This window comes from Stigmatopora nigra, chromosome 7 (genome assembly GCF_051989575.1).
Source record: "Stigmatopora nigra isolate UIUO_SnigA chromosome 7, RoL_Snig_1.1, whole genome shotgun sequence".
In the NCBI taxonomy this organism is placed as follows: Eukaryota; Metazoa; Chordata; class Actinopteri; order Syngnathiformes; family Syngnathidae; genus Stigmatopora; species Stigmatopora nigra.
Genome location: NC_135514.1, coordinates 15138789 through 15151884, shown reverse-complemented (window position 1 = coordinate 15151884; position 13096 = coordinate 15138789). Strand labels below are relative to the sequence as shown.

Here is a 13096-nt window from a genome sequence, read left to right as displayed (position 1 = left end):
TCTGGTATTTCCAGTTCAGAGTTGATCCAAGATTCAAATTAGAATTGTGGATGAAAATAAGTGTCCAATTCTGTCATTGATCATTTGGCATTTAAAAATAAAATTCATTTCCTGACCAAAAAAAAGATGCGCAAGTGCGCAACTAAATGGATGTTGTATAACCTTTTTTTCCTATTATCATTTTACTGTGTATCATTCACTGAGTGGCGAGTGTCTTAGCCAATCATTGAGTACGATGCAACCAAGCTACGCAGCCAATCACGACAGAGGTTACTCAGGAAGCTAAACCTAGCTCAGCTAACGTGACTATGATTGGCTGGGTACCTGCCACTCAACAAATTACACACGGTCAAATGATACAGAAAAAGTTATATTATATAATTTTTAATATTGTTTTATATTCAAAGTATATTCTCGCCAGCCTATAACCCTAACAAACGCCAATAATAGATATAGTCCATTTTTTTACATGCAAAAACTCGCCCACAACTTTACCTTTGCTGAATGTTTTGCCAAACAGAGCTTTTTTCGTTTAAAAACAAAAGATATCCCCCAGTCGGTGAAACATTAGTAATTGCACCAAGGCTTTTCTGGGTAACTTGAGTTTCAGGTCCGTTGGCGTCACTGGCACCAACTCGGTTCAATTCCAAGGAAAAATAACAGACCATAATGCTCACTCCGCCCTTTTTTTAATTGCACATCTTCATTCTGATCTAAATTGATTGGTTTGGATAGGTGCCCAAACAGGAAGGTAAATCCAGTCCTTAAGCGAATTTCAGGTGAGCTGCCACTCTTCCCTCGTAGGTAACAAATACCCAGTGTCAACCACTAGGTGAAATGCCCCAACCAGACGTCCATTAGCCCCTCCCACTCCACGGGGATTTGATATATATCACCATCAATGCCCCTGAAACATTAGCAATTGAAACAATGCATTTCTGGTTAGCTTGAATTTCAGGTCTGATGACGTCACTGTCACCAACTCGGTTCAATTCCAAGGAAAAATAACAGACCATAATACTCCCTCCGCCCCTTTCTTTCTGAGCTAACTTGATATACAAGGCACATCAACAATAAATTCCATTCAGAACAACAGCTGCCCAAACAGGAAGGTAAATCCAGTCGTCAAGCGGATTTCAGGTGAGCTGCAGCTCATCTCCGTCACCCCCATCCGCCATTCAACTCCCTCAACTTTTTGCAGATGGCCACCAAAAAGAAGCTTATCTTTCAATCGTTGGACAACTTGTCCAAGGAAAACTTCTTGAGCTTCTGTGCTGCTTTGGTGGATCGGGAAGGAGATCGCAGGGTGTCGCAGTCCAAGGTGGAGGACCGGTCTCGGTTGGAGGTCACCAACGTGCTGGTGTCCACCTTCACCGAGGCCGGAGCCCCGGCCGTCGTCTCCGAGCTCTTGGGGGACATCGGGTGTGGCGACCAAGCCTCAAAGCTGGGTAGGCTTGTTTTTCCATTTTACACGTTTTGGATTGGATTGGATAACTTTTATGCATCGTGTATTCGGGAAATGTCATTATGACAATAGCTAGTGGCAGTAGCTGTCTCCACTCGTATTTGTTTTTTTGTGTTTTTTAGTAGCCCTTTTATTTTTTGAAACAACATTTTAATATTTCTTATTACATTCCTTTTGACTTGACATTGTACTTTATACTTTTTACTTGAATGATGAGTGATGAGTATGTTAATACTTTTAAATCCCTTTTTCTGTTTATGTTTCATATGTACTGTTAACGGATGCACTTTTTTTATATGTATCCTATCTTGTGCTGACCCCAACCTTCTGTTAAATTTTTTAAGTCAATGTGGCCCCCGGGCCCAAAGTTTGCCCACCCCTGGTTTAATATCTAAGAGTGAGAGTTTTATATTTAAGTACCGTTTAATATCTAAGTACTGTTTAATATCCAAGTACTGTTTAATATCTAAGTACCATTTAATATCTAAGTACCGTTTAATATCTAAGTACTGTTTAATATCTAAGTACTGTTTAATATCTAAGTACCATTTAATATCTAAGTACCGTTTAATATCGGAGTACTGTTTAATATCTAAGTACTGTTTAATATCTAAGTACTGTTTAATATCTAAGTACTGTTTAATATCGGAGTACCGTTTAATATCTAATACTGTTTAATATCTAATACTGTTTTAATATATAATACTGTTTTAATATCTAATACTGTTTTAATATCTAATACTGTTTTAATATCTAATACTGTTTTAATATCTAATACTGTTTTAATATCTAAGTACTGTTTAATATCGGAATACTGTTTAATATCCAAGTACATTTGACCGGCGACCAAAAGACCGGCGACCAAAAGACCGGCGACCAAAAGACCGGCGACCAAAAGACCGGCGACCAAAAGACCGGCGACCAAAAGACCGGCGACCAAAAGACCGGCGACCAAACGTCCGGTCACGAGTAAAAAGGAATGTATTAAGTAAGATCTTTGACAAGTGGTTTGCGCCACAGCCTCACAATTTTGCCTTTTATAGATATTCGGATTGCCCAGCTGACCTCGAACGCATCTGGCGGCCAAGGTGAGTCTCTGCCGTCTACCTTTTACTTTGAAAAGCCTCGCCTTCATAGTTTAGAGTACAACATGACGCATTTTACCAGCTCTTTGATTAGAAAAAAAACACTTTCTCTTTCTAGGGGCGGGGCAACTTGGAGTTGTCAATGTCACCAGATGCTCCAACTGTAAGCACACCCATACAAAGTATTTGTACTTGTTTGTATATATATTTTTTGCTTTTATTTTGTGACAATGGTCCCTCCGTCCGCAGTGTCCGGGACGCACTTTGTGGACAAGCACAGAATTCAGTTGATCCAGCGTGTGACCAACATCGATTCCATTCTGGACGGGTTGCTGGAGCGGGGAGTCCTCCAGTACGGAGTCTACGACACAATCAGGCTGACGTCGGGAACCCAGCAGCAGATGAGGAAGATCTACGATTTGGCGCTGAAATCGGGCGACGACGTCAAGAATATCTTCGTGGAACTGCTCCATCAACAAGAGTCGTACCTGGTCAAAGACCTCCTCAAAGACTCCTAGGAGGTTTTGTAGACACTCCCCCTTTACCCCCTGAAACAAAGATCATCCTACGTTCCAGTCAATGCCAGTATAAACTCGTTTTTTAATGTATATTTCCTGCATTAGTTTGTTTTAAACTGTTGGTAAAAAAAGGAAATGTGTAAAAATCCCTTGGCAAATTATGAAAATATATTTTTCATCAATTTAGTCCTCTTCTCAATCAAACACATTTTAGTTAAGTTTTAAAGCATTCCATTTACAAAAATTGCTATATTTTTTAAATATCTTTAAATAATCAAAATTAATGTCGATCCAAGATTCAAATTAGAATTGTGGATGAAAATAGATGTCCAATTCTGTCATTGATCATATGGCATTTAAAAATAAAATACTTTTCCTGACCAACGAAAAGATGTGCAAGTGCGCAACTAAATAAATGTATGTTGTATAACTTGTTTTTCTGTATCAATTTACTGTGTATCATTCACTGAGTCGCGGGTGCGTAGCCAATCATTGGGTACGATTCAACCACGCTATGCAGCCAATCACGACAGGGTTTACTCAGGAGGCTAAAGCTAGCTCAGCTAACGTGACGTGACATGTTACGATGACTCCCCAAAACAACCTTAAAAAGAACGGTACGTTATTTAACTTGGAATGGCTTGTAACCGACTGGGGGACATATTTTGTTTATTGACGAAGAAAGTATCTGTTATCTTTTGACTGAGTAATTCATTGAGTGGCAGGTGTTGAGCTAATCATTGGTTATGACGCAATCACGCTGCGTCGACACATACCGTGTATTTGCTCACGACGCTAAAGCTAACTCGGCTAACGTGAATGTCTAACGTCGATTTATAAGTTTAATTTTGAAGTTGGAATGGCTGTCCAAGTATGTGCTTATGTAGCAAAGTTGTCGAAGTTGTAAGCGAGTCTACCGAGGGCAAAGATGTACTACTCAATGGAAGAAGCTAAACTACCTCACTCAAGAATGGACGAGAAAAAGAAGGTAAGTCAGATTTGTGCTGTTTATTTAGATGTTTTATGTATGGATATTAATAATGAAATGTTACGGCTAGATTATTTATGGGTAGTCAAAATACCCAATAACTTGCACTCAGTGAAATACCACAACAAAACATTAGTAATTACCTGTGGTGTGCCATTTAGGGCCTTCAAGACCTTCTCTGCTGGCCTAAAAAAATATCTGAATCACAGACTGATGTTAATTATATTTTGTCTATGAATACTTATGAATTAATTCCAAATGGTCTGTTAGCTTCATTTCATTGCTTTCCCCCCTGTGGTTGCATTGCTTCCAAATGTGTGTTTTCATATGTAAGCAACTAACCCACGCTTGTCAAAGTTGTGGCCCGGGGGCCAAATGTGGTCCGCCGCATCATTTTGTGCGGCCCGGGAAAGTAAATCATGGGTCCCGACTTCCTGTTTTAGGATCCAATTAAAATGAAGAATATAGATGTATATTAAATTTCCTGATTTTCCCCCTTTTAAATCAATAATTATCATTTTTAAATCATTTTTTATATGTTTTTAGTTCAAAAATCATTTTATAAAATCAAAAAATATATTTTAAAAAAAGTTCAAATAAATATTGTTTTACATCTATAAAAAATGAATTCAGGTATTTTAATCCAGTTCTGTTTATCCATTTATTAGAAAAAAATATATAAATAGTCTGACACCCCTGATCTAACCAATCACATTTCGGCTATTTAAGCGATGTAATATTTCAATTGTATGTGGTTATTATTGATGTTTTTTTTATGTGTCTCAAGCTGTTAGCTGCTGTAAAAGTTTTATAGCCTCAAAATTGTTTTTGAGGTTTGGATGGATTCCAACAGCTGAAGGCGTCGCTAGGAAATTTACAGACTACAGCTGGTAATTGCACCAAAGATTAACTGGTTAACTTGAATTTCAGGTCCGTTGGCGTCTCTGGCACCAAAACAGTTCATTTACATGGAAAAATAACAGACCATAATCCTCACTCCGCCCCTTTTTTCTAATTGCAAATCTTCATTCTGATCTAATCGGATCTAAAACACGTAAACAACAATTTATCTTTGACATCAGCTGCCCAAACAGGAAGGTAAATCCAGTCGTCAAGCGGATTTCAGGTGAGCTGCCACTCTTCCCTGCTTAGTAAAAAATACCCAGTGTCAACCACTAGGTGAAATACCCCAACCAAATGTTCATTAGCCCCTCCCACTCCACAGGGATTGGATATTTATCACCATCAATGCCCCTGAAACATTAGCAATTGAAACAAGGCTTTTCTGGTTAACTTGAATTTCAGGTCTGTTTACGTCACTGGCACCAACTCGGTTCAGTTCCAAGGAAAAATAACAGACCATAATGCTGACTCCGCCCCTTTCATTATGATCTAAGTTGATAAATAAGACACATCAATAATAATTTCCTTTCAGAACAACAGCTACCCAAACAGGAAGGTAAATCCAGTCGTCAAGCGGATTTCAGGTGAGCTGCCGCTCTTCTCCGTCACCCCCGTCCGCCATTCAACACCCGCCATTTTTTTTTTTTACAGATGGCCACCAAAAAGAAGCTTATCTTGGACTCGTTGGAGAACTTGTCCAAGGAAGACTACGCCAAGTTCTGCACGGCTCTGGTGGACCGGGGCGGAGAACGCAAAGTGCCCAAGTCTAAAGTGGAGGACCTGCAACGGTTGGAGGTCACCAACGCGCTGGTGTCCGCTTTCAGCGAAGCCGACGCCCCGGGCATCGTCTCCGAGCTCCTGGAGTCCGTCGGGTGTGTGGACGAAGCCAAAAAACTGGGTATGCAGTACTGTATACATACATTAGAGAGATGGGGGGGGATTTACTAGAAATTAGCCCAAAGAAGCTATCTAGTAGCATTGTATGGCATCATTTAATTGATTTACAACATTAGTGCAACGTTCAATATTTGATCTTTCTGTTTATAAATGGTACTGACCGTCAGTGAAACCATTCAAGTTGTATTCCCGTGCAATGCTCACCACTTTTTTACACTTAGTCTTACATACCGTATTTTCACGACTATAAGGCACACTTAAAAGTCTGAAATTTTCTCCAAAAATAGACAGTGCGCCTTATAATACAGTGCGCCTTATATATGAAAAAAAAACAGAAAACCAAAAACGAAAAGTTTGTTCGTAAGTTGAAAGTTTGCTCGTAAGTTCAAAGTTTGTTCGTAAGTTGAAAGTTTGTTCGTAAGTTCAAAGTTTGTTCGTAAGTTGAAAGTTTGTTCGTAAGTTCAAAATTTGTTCGTAAGTTCAAAGTTTGTTCATAAGTTGAAAGGTTGTAAGTAGGGGAGTGTCTTTAAAATGCTCTCTGGTGCTTCTTTGGGTTTTTTTCACGTTTTAAGTCAGTTACCACGCCGCGTAATTGTTTTTTTAAATTTTTTTATTAAAATAATTATGAATGAATTCAACCTAAATCACACATTAAAACTGCTTGATTGTCAGATTTTTTTTTGAATTTTTTTTTCAGAGGCCGCAATTACTGAATTCGACAAAAAGTCATTGAATGCACCTCCCGAGCAAAGTGAGTTGTTTTCTCTCTATTTCATTTTAATGGCTTTTTTAAAACAACCCCCTAAACTACTATTTGGCTTCTTTAAAAAAGAACCTCCTGTGACCGAGCAGCGACCAGTCCAGGAAACTGTCAGCCCGTCTGTCGAACGGGAGCAAATCCAGAAACCTGTCAACCCGTCTGTCGAACGTGATCAAGTCCAGAAACCCAAGAGCCAAAAGACAAAGAAGGATGCTTCCATTTTGAAAAAAATTAAAGGTGAAATTGACATTTTTAGCTAAAAAAAACAAGCACTGTTTTCCTATAGTGTCGATTTTCTGACTGTTAACTGGTGCAGTTTAGCGGTTTTGATGCTAAAGTTGACAAAAATATGAAAATATGGAGTCAGAGGACCCATTGGGAAGTCGGAAGCCATTTTAATCCAAGTCTTGTTGTTGTTTTCCAGAAGCGACCCAATCGTTGTTGGCCCCCAAAGGGACTTCCCAAGTCGCTAAAACCTCCCCAGGTAAAACCTGTGTTTCAACATTTGACCACAAATATGATTTTGGGGTGTTCCCTCAGCTGGGCTCGGCTCCAGCACCCCTTTTTGCTTGACAACTGGATTTACTTTCCTGTTAAGGCAGCTAGTGTCATTAATGGTAATTATTGTTGATGTGTTTTCTGTCAAATTACATCAGAATGAAGATGTGCAATTAAAAAAAAGGGCGGAGTGAGCATTATGGTCTGTTATTTTTCGGACGCCAACGGACCTGAAATTCAAGTTCACCAAAAAAGCCTTGGTTTAATTGCTAATGGTTCAAAGCCATTAACGCCAATTAACATCCAAAAACAAACATGCTAGGCTAATTGTATGCTAAATTGTCTTAATGTATGAATATGATGGGTTGTTTGTGTTTTTCTGCCCTGTGATTGGCTGGCCAATCATTCAGGGTGTTACCCACAGATAGCTGGGATAAGCTCCAGCACCCCCCATGCCACCCTTGTGAGGATAATTTGTTCCAAAAATGAATGAATGTCACCCCAAAGTTATTACACAGAAAGGACCATGTGTCGTGCTACCGAAAGTTTTCGAGTTCTGATAAATGCGGGAAAAAAACTGTCCTTAAGACTATTTGTCCAACTTTGTGAGACATATGTTTTGAGTCACTGTTACCACACCGTGTAATATTTTTTTTCCCTTTTTTTTCAGATGTCACAATTGCTAAAATCGACAAAAAGTCATTGAATGCATCTCCCGAGCAAAGTGAGTTGATTCCTCTCATTTTAATGTTTTTTTGGAGGATTAGGGGGGACAAAACAACATCCTAAACTACTATTTGTCTTCTTTTAAAAAGCAGCACACTGTGTGACCGAGCGGCGACCGGTCCTGGGCGCTATTGGCCCGTATGTCGAACGGGATCAATTCCAGCGACAAGAGAGCCAAGGGAGGAGCTACGGGAACCAAAGGTCCAGGACGGACGTTTTCGTGGTGGAAGAACCAGAAGGTGAAATAGACCTTTTTAGTTCAAAAACAACAAATTTATTCGCCTAGTGTCTTTTATCCGACTGTAAATCAATGCCGTTTAGCATTTTTGATGCTAAATCTCGTTGGAAGCTACTTTAATCCAAGTCTTGTTGTTTCCATCAGTGGCCCAATCGCTGTCCCCCATCTCCAGGACTACCAAAGTCACAATGACCTCCCCAGGTAAACCCTGCGTTTCAACTTTTCAACCATCAAATATGATTTTGTTCAAATTATTTGGCAAAATTTGATCAAAATCACAGCTATTAACACACCATCCATCACAGTGGTTAGCCGTTAGCACGTCATTTTCCCTCAAAATACCGTATTTTCAGTACTATAAGGTGCACCGCATTATAAGTCGCACCCTCAATGAATGGCATTTTTTCCATATATAAGGCGCACTGGATTATAAGGCGCACTGTTAATTTTGGAGAAAATGTAAGACTTTTAAGTGTGCCTTATAGTGGTGAAAATACGGTAATTGCTATTGACTTCCAGGTATGAAGCACTCACTTACTACACAGTCACCTCTAGAGCCAGCCATTGTTAATGTTTTGGATTTTTTTTGGTATAAAATCTTGCAGTGGGGGAGGAGCTATATGATGGAAGATGTTGTAAACTAAGATGGCTGATCTGCATATTTTACAGTATTGTTTCAGTTCAGGCGTTTGTGTGTTTTTTTTTTTTAATATCCGACAGTGGTGGTTTTTCGTTTTTGATTTTCAGGTTTTTTCCATATATAAGGCGCACTGGATTAAAAGGCGCACTGTCTATTTTGGAGAAAATTTAAGACTTTTAAGTGCACCTTATAGTCGTGAAAATACGGTACCTGCATTTTGAACAAAATGCAAGGGCGCAGGTTGGCAGATAGGCTTTTAAGAGCGTTGGCCTCACGATTCTGAGGTCCTGGGTTCAAATCCTGGGCTAGTTCGTATGGCCTCCCGCATGCTAGGCTAGCTGGCTAACATTCTAAATTGCCCCTAGGTATGGGTGAGAGTGTGCATGATTTGGGGTGTCCCCCGCATATGGCCTAGAGTCAGCTGGGATAGGCTCCAGCACCCCCTGCGACCCTTGTGAGGATAATCGCTTCCAAAAATAAATGAAATTAACACACCTTTGTTTTAAGTCACTCTTACCACACTGTGTAATTGTGTTTTCATTAAAATAATTCTGAATGATTTCAACCTAAAGCACACATTTAAAAAAAAGGGGGCGCTGTGCTTGATTGTCAAAAATTTTTATTTTGTATTTTTCAGATGCCACTTTTGCTCAATTCAACAAAATGTCGTTGAGTTCATTTCCAGAGGAAAGTGAGTTGTTTCCTCTCTATTTAATTTTAGTGGATTTTTTGGGGGGAGGAGCTAAAGGGAGTCAAAACAACACCCTAAACTATTGTTTGTCTTGTTTGTAAAGCACACCATGTGACCGTGTGGCAATCATCGATGGACAAGCCGTCAGTCTTCAGTGATCCATTCCAGCGACACGACAGTCATTTTGAGAGACAATCCTTGTCCTTGTTGGAAAACCATAAAGGTAAAAAATAGACATTTTTATCCCCCCAAAAAAAAACAACAACTTTGTTCCCGTAATGCAGAACTTACGGCTCGGGAGCCATATAAGGCTCTTTCCATGGGTGCATGTGGCTCTCCACTAACTCATGAGGTAAAATATGGAAATCACTCATGAAAGAAACGACTTCTGATTGCACTAATAAAATATTATCGCACATTTTAAATGAATTTTTACTTTGAAATTCTGTGAATGGATTTTTAGCAATAAGATTAGAAAATAAGAATTGTTAATGGCGCTCTCTTTCAAAAAAGTTCCTGACTCCTGCTGTAGTGTCTTTTTTTATGACTGTAAATCGTTTAGCGTTCTTGATGCTAAAGTGACAAAAATATGGAGTCAGTGGAAACGGTTTGAATCCCATTTGGGAAGCTGAAAGCGATTTTAATCCAATTGTTGTTGTTTCCAGCGGCGACCAAAGCCATGTTTGATGACCTAAACGCAATGACCTCCCCAGGTAAAGCCTGCATTTCCACTTTTGACCACTACATATGTTTTTGTTCAACTCATTTGGCAAAGTGGGACACAATCACGACCATTAATGTCCATCACAATCCGGTGGATAAGTGGTTAACACTTATGATTCGGGGGTGTCCTTTGTCTATGGCCTAGGGCAGGGGTGTCAAACATACGGCCTGGCCCGTGTGGTGGTTTGGTATGGCCCTAGGAAGAAAGCTGCATTGTATAAAAAAAAAAATGAATTTTCTTTAAAAAATTGTAGTTCTTGTATTATCCGCTAGGGGCGCAGTGTTTTAGTATGTGCCGACAACATGAATTAACATTTATTTATGTTCTTATGTTATTCTCTTGTTCATAATATATTGTTTATAATGTAAAAGGAAAATTCTTTTAATAATCATTTTGATAATTTACTCATTTTTTGCACTAATTATTAGTGACTAATACAAAGGGCACAAAGTGGGCTTATTGTTAGTTTTATGTCATTTTGCAATGAGTTTGCTGGTCTCAAATTAAGCTGTATTTGGCCCGCAGACCAAAGGGAGTTTGACACCCCTGGTTTAGAGTCAGCTGGGATAGGCTCCAGCACCCCTTTTACTTGACGACTGGATTTACCTTCCTGTTTGGGCAGCTATTGTTATGAATGCTAGATAATTGATTGTGTCTTTTGTCAAATTAGATCAGAATGAAGATGTGCAATTAAAAAAAAGGGCGGAGTGAGCATTATGGTCTGTTATTTTTCCATGGAATTGAACCGAGTTGGTGCCAATGACGCCAACGGACCTGAAATTCAAGTTAACCAGAAAAGCCTTGGTTTAATTGCTAATGTTTCAAGGCCATTGACAGCAATTAACGTTCAAAAACAAACATGCTAGGCTAATTGTGTGCTAAATTCTCTTAAGGTATGAATATGATGGGTTGTTTGTGTTTTGCAACACCCTAAACTACTATTTTGCTTTTTTGAAAAGTACACGGTGGGACCATGTGGCGGCCATCGATGGACATTGCCGGCCCGTCGGTCTTCAGTGATCCATTCCAGCGACACGACAGTCATTTTGGGAGACAATCCTTGTCCTTGTTGGAAACCCATGAAGGTGAAAGAGATATTTTTGGCCAAAAAAATGAAAATATGGAGTCGGTGGAAAACGTTTGAATCCCGTTGGGAAGCCGGAAGTGATTTTAATCCAATTGTTGTTGTTTCCAGCGTTGACCAAAGCCATGTTTGATGACCTAGACGCAAGGACCTTTGGAGGTAAACCCTGTGTTTGAATGTATGATTATTAAATATGATTTTGTTCAACTCATTCGGCAAAGTAACACACACATGATGATGATGATGATAGTAATAATAATAGTAATAAAATTAATAATGATAGTAATAAGGATAGTAATCATATTGGTGATTATTATGGTAATAATAATAGTAATAATAATAATAGTAGTAATGATAGCAATAATAATAGTAGTAGTAATAATAATAATAATGGACATAATAAAATAATAATATAATAATAATAATCATAATAGTAGTAATAAAAGTTGTAATAATAGGAGTAATAATAATAATAATAGTAGTAGTAATAGTAATAATAGTAATAATAGTAATAATAGTAATAGTAGTAATAGTAGTAGTAGTAGTAGTAGTAGTAGTAGTAGTAGTAGTAGTAACAGTAGTGGTAGTAGTGGTAGTAGTGGTAGTAGTAATAGTAGTAATAGTAGTAATAGTAGTAATAGTAGTAATAGTAGTAATAGTAGTAATAGTAGTAATAGTAGTAATAGTAGTAATAGTAGTAATAGTAGTAATAGTAGTAATAGTAGTGGTAGTAGTGGTAGTAATAATTGTAATATGGTAATAATGGTAATAATGGTAATAATGGTAATAATGGTAATAATTTTAATAATGGTAATAATTTTAATAATTGTAATTATAGTAATAATAGTAATAATAACAATAATAACAATGACAACGATGATGACGACGATGATGATGATAATGATCGGACTTTGTCCTCATCATTTACTCGACAAAACTGTCAACATAATTGTCATCATACTCAGAAAGGGAGTATGACGAAATTGGCAGTGTTTCTCCATGAAAAACAGCATCCTAAACTACGATTTGGCTCCGTTAAAAAGAACACCGTGTAATATGTCATCAACTCCCTTCTGTATATTTAAACCCTGTGTTTTTGTATGTATGTGTGCGAGTATAATGCAGGTGACACTTGTAAACAATTTTGCGGGCAAGACGCACAAGGAAAACACTTTTATAAAATTACAGTGCTTCCATGTCAATTTTTTTTATTTTATTATTATTATTTATTTTTGCAGATACCAACTTTCCTCCAAACAACAGAAAATACTTCTAATGGAACTCTTGACATATGTGAGGACTTGGACTTGAGTCACCTGAGAAACCCCCGGAGAAGAACACCAAAAACACCAAACAAGACCAAAATAGACCAAAAACACCAAAATAGACCAAAAACACCAAACAAGGCCAAAAACACCAAACAAGACCAAAAACACCAAAATAGACCAAAAACACCAAACAAGACCAAAAACACCAAACAAGACCAAAAACACCAAACAAGACCAAAAACACCAAAATAGACCAAAAACACCAAAATAGACCAAAAACACCAAACAAGACCAAAAACACCAAAATAGACCAAAAATACCAAACAAGACCAAAAACACCAAAATAGACAAAAAAACACCAAACAAGACCAAAAACACCAAACAAGACCAAAAACACCAAACAAGACCAAAAACACCAAACAAGACCAAAAACACCAAAATAGACCAAAAACACAAAAAAAGACCAAAAACACCAAACAAGACCAAAAACACCAAAATAGACCAAAAACACAAAAATAGACAAAAAACACCAAACAAGACCAAAAACACCAAACAAGACCAAAAACACCAAACAAGACCAAAAAGACCAAACAAGACCAAAAAGACCAAAC

The 13096-nt window shown here is 38.1% G+C and overlaps 2 protein-coding genes across 6 annotated transcripts; both read left to right on the top strand.

Moving 5' to 3' along the window:
• The first annotated feature begins 146 nt into the window (after positions 1 to 146).
• On the top strand, positions 147 to 3462 carry pycard (PYD and CARD domain containing). Its single transcript, XM_077721520.1, has 5 exons — positions 147 to 1140; positions 1202 to 1448; positions 2509 to 2553; positions 2669 to 2713; positions 2779 to 3462. Exons 2-5 carry the CDS (start codon positions 1202 to 1204, stop codon positions 3066 to 3068), a joined length of 627 nt encoding a protein of 208 aa, XP_077577646.1. The 5' UTR covers positions 147 to 1140; the 3' UTR covers positions 3069 to 3462.
• A 112-nt stretch (positions 3463 to 3574) lies between these two features.
• LOC144199217 (uncharacterized) lies at positions 3575 to 12785 on the top strand. Of its 5 annotated transcripts, none has more exons than XM_077720708.1 (16): positions 3575 to 4056; positions 4987 to 5182; positions 5500 to 5543; positions 5611 to 5857; positions 6554 to 6607; positions 6689 to 6853; positions 7041 to 7100; positions 7785 to 7838; positions 7930 to 8079; positions 8223 to 8279; positions 9356 to 9409; positions 9513 to 9632; positions 10075 to 10122; positions 11093 to 11218; positions 11329 to 11376; positions 12456 to 12785. In XM_077720708.1, exons 4-16 carry the CDS (start codon positions 5611 to 5613, stop codon positions 12491 to 12493), a joined length of 1221 nt encoding a protein of 406 aa, XP_077576834.1. In that variant the 5' UTR covers positions 3575 to 4056; positions 4987 to 5182; positions 5500 to 5543; the 3' UTR covers positions 12494 to 12785. The 5 variants fall into 5 exon arrangements, with proteins under 5 accessions (XP_077576834.1, XP_077576836.1, XP_077576835.1 ...); XM_077720710.1 differs by having other exon boundaries at positions 5492 to 5543; positions 7933 to 8079; XM_077720709.1 differs by having other exon boundaries at positions 3576 to 4056; positions 5139 to 5182; positions 5492 to 5543.
• The last annotated feature ends 311 nt before the right edge of the window (positions 12786 to 13096 follow it).